The following is a 17,305-nucleotide window of genomic DNA, read 5'->3' on the forward strand; positions in this document are numbered from 1 at the left end:
TTCAGTACATACAACAGGAACAGAAGAAATGGCGGTTGAAAACTTCCACTTCCTTATTAAATGCAGTCAGACCTTGTCATGGTATACAGCTGGCAGCTGCTCCTTCCTTCCTTCCTTCCTTCCTTCCTTCCTTCCTTCCTTCTTTTTTGGAGGGGGATGAACTTGAGGGCAAACCTCAAGTTCAATCTTAACTGTTTGTCTTTTTGGTTTCTTTCACCACTTCTACCTGTTCCAATAAATTCAGATAGATTGATTTTAAAGAAGGAACGGTCACCATTAAAATGACCAGACTCGAGAATTAAAACAACACCCAGCTGGCTTCTCATTCTATTGCTATCTTTTACAAATAAATGTTTTTCAAAATTGCAAACATGAAAATGTGGAGCCTTGATCTTAAGACTAGAAAAACGAGAAAGAGAGAGAAACTCAGATTGACATATCGGCCCACCCTTAGTCTCCCTGCAAAGTAGGCAGCAACAGAGTAAGCACAAGGAGCCTATAAAGGTGAACTGGCCTTTAAGTTCTTTGAAAGGCTTATTTATCATTCTTTTAGTACAAAGCCAGAATTTTATCATGTGTATTTTCTGTAACCGTCAGCAATCTAATCTCAGTAGCACAGAATGGGTTTTGTGAACATTTGTATTTGAAGAGCTGCCTTCCTGAGTCAATGGATATCTGATCACAAGAGACATTTCCTGCTGATTATAAGGGCGCGTGTCAGAGGCTCATGAGTTACCGACTGGGTGGTAGATAATGCCTGAACCCAGTTTCCTGTGTCTTTAGATCAAATCTGGGGGCTCAAGAAAAGCAGAGCATTAACAGAGCAGAAGACACTGAGGTTGGATCCAGCCCCTGGGGACCCAACATTGCCTCATGGCTCTTGCTGCTAGCATCCTGTTGCTTTGGTGAGAATCTCAAAAGCCAAGGAGCGCCTAGAACTGGGAACTGAAGAGAAGAACATTTTCCAGTGGGAGTATGCGTGAAAGACTAAGAGATGGGGAGGGAAAGATGTTTAATTTCAGAAATGACAAGTGTCGTGGGGTCTAGTCGGGCAAAACTTACAGATCTGCATCAAGGATGGAGAGCCTGTGGTACTCTGGTCCTTGCTGGACTCTAACTCCCATCAGCCCCTGCCAGCTTGGCCAATAGGCAGGGATGATGGGATTTGTAGTCCAGCAACACCTGAAGGCCACGAGTGCCTTATCTCTGATCTGAGTCAAAAATGAATGGGGGATATGATTGTGATAGTTCAGCAGTAAAGCATATTGTCCTCTGCCAAGAGGCATCCTCATGTTACAAATTGATTCTTTAGAGGAACCCAAGGACCAGGAATGATGTCCAGGAATGGTGGCAGTTGCAGTTCAGTAACACCTGGAGGGACACCTGCCATAGAAGATGAGTGGCCAGGCAGTTTTCCAGAGTCCCACCTCAGATTAAACCTTGTCTGCAGGCATGCAGATGGAGAAATAGTTATGCTGAATGTTTGGCAGGGATCTTATTGCCATGGGACCTGTTCAGTAATTGTTTTTCCCCCTCTTTCTAGGTTGCTCTCCAGATCAAGAGAAAAATGTGTTCAAAGGTAAGGAAATATTGGGGCGAAGAATGTTTGGATTATGTTACGTTGACCGGTGGAGCTTTGAGACAGGTCTGCATGGAGGAGGGAGGGAGATTTGTCTATTACAATATCTTGCAGGTTCTAAGGGTTGATTTGCAGGACCCCATTTCCCATTGTGAGGTATGGGTTATTCAGTACTATTGCACATGTAGGAAAACCATGGCCTTCAAAGACCATGTAGTCGCAGCCCCTCACTCCCTTGAATGACCTTCTGCCTTCAAATGCTTCACCTTTATGGACTTTTCCAAGATAAGGATCAGTGTGTCATTCTTCCTACTAACCCTATCAGCTCTATTGACTTTTCAAGGTTGACCACTCCCTTCCCACTAGACCATGGAGACACTAGACCATGAAGTACAAAAAGATGCAGCACACTGAGTCCACAGAGAACTGAGATCTGGGGCAAGGGAGTTTTTTATATATATAAATAATCACCGATGAACCAAGAGTAAAGATACTTTATTTAGTCAGAGCTGCACCTAGCCCCTTGCTCTTTATATAGCCTTACCTATTTGCTTCTATCAGATTTAGCAAAAAAGATCTCACCATTATCATCAATTTAGTTAGATTAATAATGTTCTGGCAGCTCCCCCCCCCCCCCGATGGATGCAAACATGATGGCTACTAGCATTTCCATAGCAACCTATAAAGACTCTACTGGACTCAAACTCTACCATCCTTAGCTGTGTGAAGTGTTCATTATTCATTCTGATGCAAATTGGTCTAAATGTTTCCCTGCAGCTGAAACAGGACTGTGGACATACATACCTTGCATTTAAAAAAAACCAACTGGGTTGGCTTGGGCCTTTTGAATTTTTGAGTGGGTACCAAACTTACTGGTTATGTCTCTGTTCCCTCCCCTGATTTAGCCACCCACCCAGAGAAAGTGTGGTTTATAATTAATCTGAGCCTTGGAAAACACATAGGGCTTCATCACGCCCCCACCCCCTGGCATATGAACATGAGCAAGGGGACAGTGAGTTTCAGGAGGGGACTCAAAGACTTCATAAGCACCAAGGGAAGATCTCAAGGGTGCCATCAGGCTCATAGACAGCATTTTGGTGGCCCTTGGTGGCCATTACATATTTCATAAGTAATTGATTGTTTCATGCAGTGTGCATTTTTTTTCACTTGCCCGGGATATAAATTTTGGAAATTCTCCTGCTGCTCCTCCTCCTCCTCCTCCTCCTCCTTCTTTCCCTGTTAATCCAGTGAGATCCTCCTTCCTGCTCCCAAAATCTCATTGACTCCCAGTTGGAGAGTCTTGCCTGGAGGAAATGTCACCATCCTTTGTGAGGCACCCACCACCGAAGGGCTGACTTTCTACCTGAAAAAAGATCATCAGACGATAGTCAGTCCGAGACCAGGAGACAAAGGATTGGCTCATTTCCCCATCACTAATGCGAGCTCAAAGGATGGAGGAATGTACACCTGTTCCTATTACAATTCAAGCAAGTCTATTTCAGAATGCAGTGAACCACTGGAGTTGCTGATAACAGGTACGGTCTTGCCTCAGATTACTCCTTGGTATCTCAGAATAGCATCCTGGGGTCACTGAAACTTGGTTCATTAGCCTCAGTTAATATTTCCATCTGCTAGGTGAAGAACATAATGTAGAAATGGGCTAGGAAAGTTCTCATGCAGCAACAAAATATCACCAGCCTTGGAGTGGACCAGCAGTGCAGAAACACACTAGAATTTCCCCTGCACATTAGGCAGAGCTAATCCTGTACACTAATTACACAAGGGAGGAACATGTGTCACCACAATGCCTGTGGAATGATGACCAGCATAGTGTAAACTCACCCAGTCCCAAAGGAGAGACACACACCAATCAGAAAATCCTTGAAATGGCAGATATGACTGCAAAATTCATGGAAATATCACCTCTTGCCTCAAAATCAGGAGCTGTCCCAGTGATGACACGACTGGTCAGTCACACAAGGACAACCGTACAGGGCTGACAGGCATAGCCAAGGCAGGCCTGTGATGCTTTCTGCTAAAGCAGGCCCAATTCTGCTCACCTGCAAGTAGTATGGCATTGTGGCCAGATGCCCCACCTCTTCCTCCCCCCTGCCATTGCCTGAAGGAACCCTTTCCTGCCAAGCCCTCTAGCGGACAGGAGACTTCAGGAATATGCCATCATCTGTATGACGTGAATATGGCCTGCCTGCAAATTGACCAATGGCAGGCGGCTCTAGGGGTGGCCTTTCCTGGGGAGGGGAGCAGAGTGGGTCCATAGGAAGGCTTCACTCTGGTCCATTCCTCGGGGATAAAAAGGTGCCCACCTCTTTCCCAGCACCGCAGTTCTTTCACGGTGCCTCAGCTCACAAAATGAGACTGCTGGTTCAAATACAGAGAGTGAGATTCGGGGGAAAGCTGAATTCAAAAGCAAAAATGTGCAAAATCGCAGTTCCTTGCAGTGGATGACATTAAATGATTGAGAATACAAGCCACTTCAAGTCCATATTAGACTTCACTGTGGACAAGCCCTACGTTTGGACCCTGATGTGATACTTCTGAGAATCCCCTGCTTCAGTCTGAAGCATTTTGGACCTGGATCTGAACCTTGATGTAAGATGGGGAAATGTTTAAAGTGAGAGGATTGGGTAATATTTACAAGCATGGTATTCCCTGCAGGGTGGTTAAAACCTGACAAAATATAGACAAATGTGTTATGTACTGAAGTTCTCACCCTGGGCCAGCAGGGGATACTGTAGATAGTTATGCAAATGAAGGATTGAAAGTGACGTACAACTTAACAAAATGGGTCCAGGCTTTTGTTCTGGTCACTTTTATATAATGCAACTGCAGATCATTTACAGCTGAATAGACATTCATGTTCCTGTTCCTGTGTTTAAGCTGGTGTACATCTCATTATCACAGGGTTTGCCAATGAAATGCCCATGGGTGCCAGTGTCCCTGCCATTACCCCCTATGGCACTCACAAAAGTCTTAGCAAATGTCCCCTAAAAAAGACAGCCCTGCAATGCTGTCCACTCTTCATGGTTCAGTCTTCTCTGCATTGAACACACATCCTTAAACAGGCCCACATTTCAGCTGATGCCAGTTGGGACACCCAATCTGTTCTCAACAAAGGAGAGGTGCAAATAACTTTTCTGTGAGTGTGTCAGTAGCTGATGTGTGGATCTTTTTCCTATTGACAGGGAGGGGGTGGATCTCAGTGACCGCAGGCCTGCACTATTGTGTGACCCTGCTTCTTTTTCAGCTCTTTTAGATTTGGCGACCATTTTGTCTTATGCCACACTCCCACAGAAGCCATTTTGTAACTGGCATCCAGGGCACCACCTTAACATTTGAAATGTGCCTACTAGCCCTCTGCGCTATTGTATAGTGTGTCCACTTTCACCTGCAATCCATCCTGTTATCCTACCGCTGGCTGTAACCCTGTGATAATTGGCTACATTCAGTGGCATGCCTTTTATGCATTTATCCTCATTATTTTCACATTCTAAGTTGACTTCATCCTCACAGATCTCGAGCTACCGAAGCCAAATATCACCCTTTACCCAAAGAAGCTGATTTACCTGGGAAGTAATGTGTCTATTCAGTGCTCATTCAAAGAGGAAACCCAACGTCCAATCCAAAGGTTCTATCTCCATACTGATGCAGATAAGATGAAAGCAGATTCTGTGAAACCATATGGAGACACGGCCACATTTAACATTAGAGAAGTGCAAGAGCATCATGCAGGCAAATATCGCTGCAGCTACAGAGCACCATCAGGGGATTTTATCTCCTCCAAGTCCAGCGATGATTTGGAGTTGTTTGTCATAGGTAAGGGTTCTCATTCATTGTCCCCCAGACAAATATAATGATCCAGCTTGCTGGATGTTTGTACTCTAGCCTTAGAGTACCTGGACTATGTAGAGCAGGGTTGGAGACCTGTACTCCTTCCCCTTGATGTTGCTGGACTACAAGTCCCATCATCCTCTGACCATTGATTATACTTGCAGAGGCCAATGGGAGCTGGAGTCCAAGGACATTTGGAGGGTCACATAAGTAAAGGGGATGAGAAAGGCCTTCCTATTTTTTCTCATGTTTCCCACCAAATTCCTGGTTTACAGCATCATAGCTGCTTCCATTAGTGAACGTCCATCTTGATTCTAGAGAGCGTTGGAGCTTGGGTAGAGTTGGGTAGATGTCTTTCCAGGCTGAGGGACAACATGGAGTGTTTCCCTTTTCATTATGCACCCTTCCACCACACAAAATTGCGTGGTGTAAACAATCCACAGCAAAGATGGAGAGTCCTTCATTAACCAACTTCTCCCTTCTTACAGATCCCTACTTTCCTAGACCCATTATCTCTCTGGGCCCCACTGAGCTGGTTGCTTTTGGGGGAAATGTCACTTTCCAATGTCAAAGCAAAAAGTTTTCCATGAGGTTCTATATCCAAAAGTCTGGAGAAGAGATGCTTCAGCCATGCTTGGGGACTGATGAGACCACAGCTCAATGCTTCGTCTCCAATGTAGACCAGGCGCATACAGGAGAATATAGCTGCAGGTACAGCGAGTCAAAACCTTTCATCATCTCAAAGACTAGTGAACTTGTGAGATTGCTAATGACAGGTAAGAGTGAACTTTGCATTTACATACCTCTCCCATGACTCATTATTTATTTGGGGTTTAGGTGTACCATGTCTACTGAGAAATAAGCTTCCATTGAGTTCAATGAGGCTTATCCCCAGGTAAGCATGTATACGGTTGCAATCTTAATTTGTATTTCAGTACAGAATAAAATTGGGCCTGTCTTTGTTTCCCTCACATTAGATTTTATTCAGAGGCAGGGATAGCACTAGCATTTGGCATCCTCAGGCAGCTGCCAGAGCCCCAGCAGGGCCCACTGCTGTGTCTACCTTCCCTGGCCACACTTCAAATCATTTTTATGAGGTTCCAATGAGAGCTGTGGGGATGGATGCTGCCATTTTAATTTCCAGAGCCATTTTAATTTCCAGAGCCAGTGTGGTGTAGTGGTTAAGAGCGGTAGACTCGTAATCTGGTGAACCGGGTTCGCATCCCCGATCCTCCACATGCAGCTGCTGGGTGACCTTGGGCTAGTCACACTTCTCTGAAGTCTCTCAGCTCCACTCACCTCACAGAGTGTTTGTTGTGGGGGAGGAAGGGAAAGGAGAATGTTAGCCACTTTGAGACTCCTTCGGGTAGTGATAAAGCGGGATATCAAATCCAAACTCCTCCTCCTCCTCCTCCTCCTCCTCCTCCTCCTCCTCCTCCTCTTCTTCTTCTTCCCATGATGCCCCAACATAATGTGGGAAACTAACATGGTGGCTCTACTGGGATACAGTTGCTGCTCACTGCTGCCGCCACCAAGTAAAGCCACTGGAAGACCCATGGAAATAGGAAGAGGCCAGCCAATGGGCACTTTGCTGAGTCCTCCCCCAACCCCTGTTCCACAAACCTGGAGGTGGCCCCATTCAGAGGGAACAAACATTCACTGGTATTCATGAAGAAAGCTCAGTCATTCCTAAACTGAGCGCCATAAGAAAGCTGCTACTATGGTGTGAGAGATAACTTAAATTATTGAAGGCTGCTTTGAACCTGAGATACCTGAGAAGATGGATACCCACTGCATCCCAGCTACATTTTTTTATAATGTTCTTGATTATCAGCCTGAGGAGTAATGAGTGTGAGTCTTGTTGAGAATGCAGAAGGGACCATATATTAATCAGGGCAGCCAATATGGTGCTTTTTGGATGCTGAGGGACTCCAGCTCCTATCAGCCTCATCCAGCATAGTCAATGATCAGGGTTGATGGGAGCCGTAGTCCAGCAACATCCATAGGGGGCCATTTTGCGTAGTCCTGATAAAGGCAGAATAATGGTCCCCAGAGATTATTCTTTTCACACAAGGAGAGGGATGAGAATCTCTGTCATGAGTGGGACACACAACACATGTGACGTCTTTTCCATAGTCGCACATGCTACTGTGTCATTTAATAACTGCATTTTAAAATAAAATAATTGTTTTCAACAAGGCTGAGATTTCAAAAAAGATCAGTAATTTTATTTAAATTTCACATTTGACAATTTTGGCACAATAAAGTTCAGAAGAAGATAATGAATGTTTATATGCTAGTTTCCACTGGGAGAAAGGACACAAGGCTCTGACACTATTTATTTTGTAAAATGCATAAGACTTTTCTTTTCTGGGAGGCCTGCCCAGAAGTAAAAGTCCTTGATCACTGATTATTCTGGTGATAGTATTATGTTTTCATGAAGCAGTGTTTTGTTTGTTTTACTGTATTTTTATTTGTACATCACTACAATGATCCATGGAATTGGTAATTTACAAATGACCAGCTTACTTAAAACAAAAAATGGATGTCAGCTTTTGTTTCTGACTATTCAGAAAACAAACTCCTACAGGCCTCATGTTTCTCTTTGCAAAATGGCCTAGGATTCAATCCTAAACACCACGAAACTCAACAAGACTTACTCATCCTAAGCATGTGTACAATTACACTGTGTACAATGTGTACAAAGCATGGGTGGATGTTTTGCAATGCTACATCCACTATTTAATCTGCTTTCTGTTCATAGATCAGAACCTAGTGCGACCCAATATCTCCCTGATCCCAGGCTACATTGCACAACTGGGAAGCAAAGTCACCATTCAGTGCTCAGCCCAAGGTCAGAGCAAGAGGTTCTATCTTCACAAGGCTGAAGACAAGAAGAATCTACAAATAGCAGTGACAAATGAGGACAGGAAGAACTTCAGTATCAACAACATGGACTGGGAGCATGGAGGGAGCTTCTACTGCAGCTACACAGAGCCCTCACAGTTCTTCACCACTTCAGAGGCCAGTGACCGTGTGGAGCTGTTTGTACTAGGTGAGGATACCAATTAAGTCCCAGTATTATTTGTGGGAAGAAACAACTGGTATAACCGTGCTTTAAATGCCTAGTACAGGTGAGGGCTCAATTTATAGCTGAAAGTCCTCATACACTTTTGGCTTAACATCAGTTTTCATGAACAAGGAAATGAAAATAGGGTACAAGCCACAAGGGAAGCTCAGGAAGGAAACCTTTGGGTTGGGACTGAAATGAAGGCAGAGAATGAAGGGAAGAAATTGTAACAAGTGCAGACATCTCAGTCAGTTAAAGAAAGAGAGGGAGAGTGGGAGGGAGGGAGGGAGGAAGGAAGAAAGAAATGTTTTCAATAAATAAATAAGAGCAAGCTGCCAAATCTTTCTATTGGGAGAAGCTTATAATTTCTATCTGTCATGGAGTTCTAAAGGACCAGGTGCTTTAACATGAAAAAAAGAAAAAGACCAACAGGCTGACTGAATATATTTTGCTTCCCTGAAGTGATGGACAAGATGACAGGCAACCCTGCAGAAGGCTGTTAACATTCACAGCACTGGTGATGGGGGTGTTTCTTTGTTGTCTCATTTCCTCCTTTGCACAGTTCTCATGTTACCCAGGACTATCAGTTCTCTGACACACACTCAATGGGTCACCCTCAGGGGTAAATGTCACCATCCATTGTCAGAGCAAATATTGGCTTGGAATAGCCTTCGCCGATTAATTTCTTCCTTTGCACAGATCCCAAGTTATCCAAACCCAACATCACCCTGGCTCACACTCAGTGGGTTGTCCGGGGTGGAAATGCCACCATCAATTGCCAAAGCCAACACTGGGCTGCAAAGTTCCTTTTTGAGAAGACTGGAAAACAAATGCCTCTTCAAGTCATAGAGATGAATGGGACCATGGGCACATTCTTCATGAAAGATGCTAACTTGGAGGATGGAGGGAACTATAGCTGCAGGTACAGTGCCAAGGAGAAACCTTTTATCATCTCAGAGCCCAGTGACTTGGTGACAATCAAGATAACAGGTACAAGAACTAACTTTGCCCATATCCTACCTAGTCCCATGCCTTGTTCTTAATTTTGGGTATTACCGTATTTTTCGCCCCATAGGACGCACTTTTTCCCCTCCAGAAATGAAGGGGAAATGTGTGTGTGTCCTATGGGGCGAATGCAGGCTTTCGCTGAAGCCTGGAGAACGAGAGGCATCGGTGCGCACCGACCCCTCTCGCTCTCCAGGCTTCAGCAAGCTATCCGCAAGCCTTGCAAGCCCGGCGGGAGTTCCCGCGGGCTCACAAGGCTTGCGGGCAGCAGCCTGCAGCCCGAAGCACAGGGCGCCCTCCGGAGGGCGCCCCATGCTTCAGGCGGGTGTCCACAAGCCTCGCACGCCCGGCGGGAGGTCCCGCCGGGCGCGCGAGGCTTGGGGCGGCAGCCTGCCACCCGAAGCACGGGGAGCCCTCCGGAGGGCACCCTGTGCTTCTGGCAGGTGTGTGCAAGGCTTGGGGCGGCAGCCGCGGCTGGGGGTAAATAAATTTTTTAAATTCATTCCCCCCCCCAAAAAAAACGAGGTGCGTCCTATGGGCCGGTGCGCCCTATAGGACGAAAAATACGGTATTTGAGTTGTAGCTACAGGATCTGTTCTATGTCTCATAGGAAAGTACAAAGGAAGCTGCATGTTCTGGATAACTGGACAGACATATCAAGGGCTGTAGCTTAGTGGTAGAACATCTGCTTTGCATGCAGAAGGTCCCACGTTTAACCCCAACATCTCCAGATGTGGCTGGGAATGCCTCTGTCTGAAACTCTGGGGAACAGATGCTGATCAGAATAGACAATAGCAGCTTCCTATGCTCCTAACATGTGCCATGCTCTTTAGGATCCCGTTCCTGCCCTAGGGAACTGAGAGAAACTAAAAAAAAGACTGCCCCCCACCAACCTTCTCTACTTAGAATTCTGCATCATGTTTTGCAGTTACTAGGCTGTTTTGTTGTTGTTTGTAAAGACCCAGGTTGCATAGTTGTGACTCCTAACAGATTGGGGCAGTAGCAATCTCTGTAATGGGGTGGAGTCACTCTTGTAACACCAGCTTCACTGCCGTCTACCAGGATGGAGTTGGAGTGGGCAAGAGTGGTGGTGAGGCTGGGGTGTGCAGGCACATCAGCAAGAGCATGAGATTGGCTATGTCACCCTGCTCTATCCAGCTAAGCTGCAATGGCATCAGAGTCAGGTGGGCACCTCTGCACCTACTGGCTCTGGAGTTTTGTATGATAGGAGCGCAGAAAGGATGAACTGACAGTGACAGTCTAGGAATGGGTTGGGTGTTCATGAATTTTAACCAAGAATTACTTTAGAACATTTTGGCTGAGGAGGGAACCAACAATTGCCACAAGTATACCAATCTATTCTGAGGTCCATATACACGATGACACGACATAAGCAGGTTAAGTAAGTCTTTTTAGGAACAGATGCAATGATGTCACATGAGTGGAGAAAGAGGGAATAACCCCAGAATTCAGCTAAGAATAGCGAGTGGCAGTTTTTTTCACCCTGAAAAGAACAGCAAGTTTCTAGCACAATATTGGTGAGGATAACCTCGAAACTGCTAGCACAATGTCTGTGAAATCTCAAAAGACAGAACAGCTTGATTCAGCACAAAGGGCATCAGTGTGGTCTGAATCTGAGCATATGACAACTTTATGGACAATACAGCGAGCAAGCGGGTTAAGGATGCTTGCCAATACTGCACTGCTGCTAGCTCATCCTCTAGACATGCACATTTTAGGACTGCCCTTGTCTAGAGGATGAGCTAGCAGCAGTGTAATATTTTTGCTGGTGAAATGGTTTAGTTCCTCAGTCATGAGTAGAATAGTGATGCCATATGCATTTTTTCTCGCAGATCCTGATCTACCCAGGCCCAGCATTTCTTTTCATCCTAGTGCAATGCCACAGCTGGGGGAAAACATCACCATTCAGTGCTCTGTCAATAATTCATACAAGGCATGCTATCTTTATAAAGATGATGGTAAGAAGGAATTACAGTCAGTGGAGACAAGTAGCTCTGATGCTGTGTTCCTCATCAACAATGCAAGTGAAGTTGACGGAGGGAGCTACTACTGCAATTATAGACCCCAATCAGGGCCCTTCATCTCGGAGGCAAGTAATATCGTGGACCTTTACCTAGTAGGTGAGGATCTTCATTCACGATCTTCTAAACTAATGAATTTTGGTGCCCAACGTGGCATATTTTGGTATAACTTGCCCCATAAACAAATCAGAATGAATGCTCAGCCAAGACTGGATATGCTCTAATCTCCACATAAGCTTTGTGCAAGCAAATCAAGATAAATGGTGCCTGGAAATGGCTCTCCTGCTGGATTCTTCGGGGTTCCCTTTATGGCGGCTATCGCTTGGCTGCTCCCCTGCTAGTCCTTGCTTGCATCCTCACCACTTGGGGGGCAGTGGGTGAGACAGTGAGGAGTGGTAACATCAGAGGTGGCCATGGCAAACTGGAGTGCTCTGGTGGGGCTGCTGCTGCAGTGGTGTGAAGTGTTGGTGGCGGCAGCTCCTCAGGGCTGCCCACCAACTGCATACAGGGCAGAGGTGGCGGCTGCCTCAAGAGCAGTAGCAAGCCCTCTCTGCCAGCCAAAGCAGCAGGAAGAGGGAAGTGGTCCGCAACCTAGCTCTGGTCCACATTCCAGACTCTGGCAGGCTGCCCAGTGAGTAGCATCACCTACCTGGCTGGCTTTCCCAGTAGAAGACACCCATGTCCACACAGAGGCACCCTGCCAAGGAAAGGGGCTTGGGGTGAGAAGGACCAGGGTATTGTTTAAGTATATTTTTAACAATACTTTAAATAGATCTTATTACACTTTGTGTGCAAATTGCTTGATTCAGTCATGTGCTTTTTGTTGTGTTTTGCTTATTGTTTATGTGTCTGGTTCAGCTACGTTTGTAACTGTGTGTTTTTGCCTGACTGCAATGTGCCCTTGAACTCTGTTTGCTTGCCTAGGTGGAAAACAGAGAGGGGTGTGTGTAGAAACTACCCTATTGTTCAAAGTTAAAGTGTGTATTCATTGTTCTCTCTACATTGGCCCCACTGACCAATGGCATGTGGCCCCAGAATGTTGCCCAGAAGGGTATACAGCCTTTGGGCTGAAAGAGGTTCTCAACCCTTGCTCTAAGAGGATGGGTCATAGCTTAGTGGTAGGGTGTCTGCTTTGCATGCCAAAGGTCCCAGGTTCAGTTCCAAGGATTTCTAAGTAGGGCTGGAAGTGTCCCCTGCCTGGAACTCTGCCAGAACCACTGCCAGTCAGTGTAGAAAATACTGAGTTAGATGGGCCAATGATCTTGATTCAGTATAAGCTTTCTATCTTCCTAAGATCCCGCTTCAGCTTTCTACACTGTCCCTGAGAACAGTTTCTGCCATGTTGTGCTGATGGTCATCTCACTTCTGTGGGCTGTTTTTCTGTGACAGATCCTAATTTATATATACCAACAATTTCCATGAGTCCTAGCAACTTGGTTGCCTTTGGAGAACAAGTCACAATCAGGTGTGAAACTGGGAAAGAAGCCATGATGTTCTACCTCCATAAGGATGGAGACCCATCACTAAACTGGACCATGGAAAGTGAATTATATCATGGTACATTGTCCATTCACAATGTCAGCTGGGACAACAAAGGGAGCTACAGTTGCAGCTATGTAGCAGAAAAAAGGCCAAAGGCGTTATCACTACAGAGTGACCCAATAGAACTCCTGATATCAGGTATGGTTTCTTACTTGGCTATCTAACAGTGTGCCTTACTATATTATTTGGTTTAACAGGTTCCTATCCAACTAAGTCATACTCAGAGTAGGGCCCTTGAAATCAATGGACCAAAGTGAATCTCTTGCATTTCAATGGATCTACTCTGAGTATTACTGGCTGGCTATCACCCAAATTCTTTGAACCTTATTTAGTTAATTCTGAAATTGACATGAATCATGAAAAAATGCTACTGGGTACAAACTAGATATAAACTGGTACAAACTTGGGTAAAGTGGTGCAACACCTCCAACCCAAAGCAGGTGTGATCACAGGGGACCTGTTAGAGGGATCTAGTGGGAAGTCTGCCCAGAAGCCAAGTATAAGAGCAAACAGGCCATAGAACTTCCTGTGGGATGTAAAACCGCAGTCAAGTACAACATTCCTACAGTGGACATGTTAGCGGGTGTTTTGTACCACTCAGGAGAAGACTTCCTGTTCCCTCCTGAGCTGGGACAGACTTCCACTACATGTGACTTGAAGAGGGTCTGGTCTGTTGTACTAGCATGGAGGAGCACACGGCCTCCATGTTCTGATCAGTGTGTGTTCTCCATTTTGTATGTTGCTGTGTGTTTGGAGAAGTGACTGCTTAGTCGCAGTCACTTGGGACTAACTTTTTTATGGAATAGTTCTAGTTGTTAAGTGACCAAAGTCTGCCTTCAGGGATATGTCTGTGAACCTGAATGAATCTGTGAGTAAACTACTTTTATATTAACGTTAATCAGATTCTCAGCCAAAACCTACCTACAACTGTATTCAATAAAAGCTAATTTTTTAAATCCCAGAACATTGTCTTGTGCAGTTTGCCACACCTAACATTGTCTAGGCCTTTTCTCCCTGGGGCAGGAGTCACTGTGAGTGGGTCTGCAACTTGATTTATTCTTTTCCTTTTCAGAGAGCGATCACACCCTGGTGAACATCATTCGTTTTGTCATAGGTGGTCTGGTCACTGTACTCCTTGGCTATATATTGACTTTGGATCGGCGTTTCCAAAGGGAGCATGTACACTAGGTGAGATAATTTGTTTTTCTCCAACTCAATATGCCTCCTCTTTAAAAAGGAAACAAAGAAACACAAATTGAGGTTTTTTGGGGGTGCTTGGGGATTCTTGATGTTACAGAAGAGGCCACAGCTGGGTGGTATTGAGGGAAATATTTCTACCTTGTCTTTCAGGTGAAGTCTTCGGAGGTAGTTTCACATGTGTGCTACGTTGGCCTTTGCCTGCCTGGTGCCTTCCAGACCAAACTAGTGCTCTCATCAGCCCCCATGTGCTGTCTAAGGCTGCTAGGAGTGGTAGTAGTTCAGCAGCACTTGGAGGACCACTGATTCTCGTCTTTTCTTTACATGTCCCCAGATGCAAACAAAAGTTTTTTAAAAAGACAAAAAAAGAAGAAAGATTCGTTTTCAACTACATGGAAAAAAACATATTTTATATGTGAATGAAAATAGCAGTGTTCAAATGTCCCTTGTAAAATATGTTATTATTTGCAGTTATTAGTAACGTCTTCAAGTGAGAAAATCATAAAATCGTTAAGTCAACTGTGATGTTCTGGTGTTTATGTAAATAGTATTGTATTGTATATGTAATAATATTAGCGTTATATGAGGTAAGTGTGTAGGCAAGCTTAGCTCATTTTTTTAGTTGCTGTTTTGTTAATTTTGTTACTATTGTTTTATAGATTATACATGCCATATTGATTTGTTTATCCTATAGTATGACTTGTGCTGTATTTGTGATGTTTAGCTTATTATATTAGTGGCTGTTTCATTAATAGTCTTTAATGGATTCTAATTGTTTTATTGATTGTTAATTATTTTACTATGATATATACTGTATTTGGGAAGTTCTGTTATGTTTTGTTATATGGCTGTTCTTGTTTGTAAGCCTCTTTGAGATTCTTTTGAAAGAAAAGCAGCATAGAAATACAATAAATCATGTCAAATCAATCAAGTCAAGAATAATATGCAAATTAATGGCATTTGTTGTTGGGAGGTGGGTACTTGGAATCTTGCTAGTGAATGGTGATTGGATTAGTTTTGAAAAAGGAGTTTGAATTCTGCTGGGGAACAGTTGAGCGAGGCAGTTGAGTCTGAAGTTGAACTTGGAGTGACAGTTGGTTATGGATGTGGAGAGAGAGTATTTGGAGGGGAGCAGGGTTGGTATGATGGAGCAGGGCCAGTATTGTTTTAAATGAGTCAAAATAACCAGATAAGATAAATCAAAACTGAAACCATGTGCTTCTCTACACTGTAAATGATGATAAAACATTTTAATATTTCTGTTTTAAATAAATGGTACTGCACACACATGCCTCTTGAATGGCTTCTTAAGAAGTAGGAAATATCTAATACTCCACAGTATCCGTGTTGGCTTTGGGAAGAAAGGCAGTTTAGAAATACCTGTCAAAAATCTGGCTGTACACCTGACAGAGAGCAAGAAGCTGGCAGTGGTGTCTCAACGGGGGGCGGGTGGGGGGGCGGTGCGGCCTGAGTTCCATGTCTGTGAGGGTGACCCGCAGGGGGCTCGCGGCGGCACGAGCAGCCATTGCGCCGACACAGCCGCATGTGGAGGATCCTCCATTCGCGGCTGCAGCCACAAGCAGAGGATCCCGGAGCTAAGTAACGCACATGTGCGGTGTTGCACGCATGCGCCGTATGTAGCGCCGCCGCACATGCACTGTATAGCAGTTTGCCACCGGCGCCACTCCAGTGCCATACGGATGGTGCAGGGATCCTCTGCTCGCGGCTGTAGCAGCGATGGAGGGATCCCGGCACCATCTGTACGGCGATGGAGCAGCGCCGGTGGCAAACCGCTATACAGCGCATGTGCGGCGGCGCTACGTATGGTGCATGCGTCGTAGACGCCCATCCTAGGTGTCACGATGCCTTCCTTCGCCCCTGGAAGCTGGTACAGGTGACTTGAGGGCAGTCTGTCTTTGGTACCAGCTGAGGGCATGGCAACATGACAACAACAACAACCTGATATTTATAAACAAGGCAATTCATTTTTTTTAAAGGATATATTTCTACTCTCCAATATCAAATATCATCATCATCACAGGCATTGTGAATGCAGCAACTTAAATTAGTATTTTTTTTTGGTCCGCGTGAGCTTAATTTAAATTTTTATGCAGTTGTATGGTTCTGTTCTGTTTTCTCTTTAATTCATTATGTCATTGAACTATATGGTTTTGGTTTTGAATAAATAAAAATAAACATGACAAAAACATCATTGGAATTGTATTTTTTTATCTCTTTTGTAAGTTGCCTTCAATAAATTCTCTCTCAAAAAGGCAATCTATAAATATTTTAAGCAAACAATAACAGCAGCAGTATTTCCCATTTTTTTCTTTGGTGCTTTAATATTTACTGACATATTTGTTTAATCACATTCATATTCTGCCTTTCCTCCTAGGAGAACAATGCTGCAAAAACGGAACCACTCCCCCTCCCCATTTTATCCTCCCAACCACATTTTATGCTTTGTATGCAGAAAACCTGGGTTCAGGCCCAGATTCATCTGGACTAAGTTTAGAAATGCGAACCCTGCTTAAAACTCTGGGGAGTTTTTATAGGCAATATGGAACTAGATTGCCTGAAGGTCTGCCATATATTATAATTTGTATACCACTTCATCATGGTCCTCTCTAAGTGTTCTATTCTATAAGGCAGATCTGTGTGTTTCTAACCCAGCTTGGTTAGCTAGGACTTACTATGGGGGAAGAAATCTGATTCAGTTCTCATTTATAGGCAAACCTTCCAGATTCATGCTTTCCAAAATGATATGCAAACCAAAACACAGCCATCTTTTGAAATTCACACTTCTCAAGATATTTCAATGCAGTGTAACGTATACAAGAATAATTTTTCTAGGGTAAAGTTTGCATAAAAATGCATATACTAATGAAAATAACAGCAACATTTTTATTATACTGTATATGGAAAAAACTGCATTGCAAAAACATGTCTTTTAAGCAAAATTGCATGCAAAGATGAAAAGGAGAAATTTGTACCAAACTGATATATTTTCAAGAGAACCTG

At 44.4% G+C, this 17,305-nt stretch overlaps 1 protein-coding gene and 1 long non-coding RNA gene across 3 annotated transcripts in view; one reads left to right on the plus strand and one right to left on the minus strand.

Moving 5' to 3' along the window:
- Positions 1-5: 5 nt before the first annotated feature.
- On the minus strand, positions 6-14,526 carry LOC310746460. The gene is made up of 4 exons (XR_014540722.1): positions 14,426-14,526; positions 12,195-12,242; positions 5,164-5,266; positions 6-226 (listed from the first exon to the last, which is right to left on the minus strand). It is a non-coding gene; the product is annotated as an uncharacterized lncRNA (long non-coding RNA).
- Positions 244-17,305, plus strand: part of LOC310746443 (leukocyte immunoglobulin-like receptor subfamily A member 2) — a 35,916-nt gene continuing 18,854 nt past the window's right edge. Inside the window, exons 1-11 of one of the 2 annotated variants that reach the window (XM_083580158.1) lie at positions 244-905; positions 1,544-1,579; positions 2,828-3,114; positions 5,111-5,413; positions 5,917-6,204; positions 8,193-8,483; positions 9,198-9,488; positions 11,357-11,644; positions 12,935-13,225; positions 14,160-14,275; positions 14,438-15,523. In XM_083580158.1, coding sequence (XP_083436284.1) covers positions 874-905; positions 1,544-1,579; positions 2,828-3,114; positions 5,111-5,413; positions 5,917-6,204; positions 8,193-8,483; positions 9,198-9,488; positions 11,357-11,644; positions 12,935-13,225; positions 14,160-14,275 — 2,223 coding nt within the window. In that variant the 5' untranslated portion in view covers positions 244-873 and the 3' untranslated portion in view covers positions 14,438-15,523. Of the gene's footprint in view, positions 906-1,543; positions 1,580-2,827; positions 3,115-5,110; positions 5,414-5,916; positions 6,205-8,192; positions 8,484-9,197; positions 9,489-11,356; positions 11,645-12,934; positions 13,226-14,159; positions 14,276-14,437; positions 15,524-17,305 lie in introns of those variants that run through there. The other variant, XM_083580157.1, reaches the window with a different exon arrangement.

The sequence above is a fragment of the Podarcis filfolensis genome (genome assembly GCF_964270895.1).
Source record: "Podarcis filfolensis genome assembly, chromosome: 13".
Lineage (NCBI taxonomy): Eukaryota > Metazoa > Chordata > Lepidosauria > Squamata > Lacertidae > Podarcis > Podarcis filfolensis.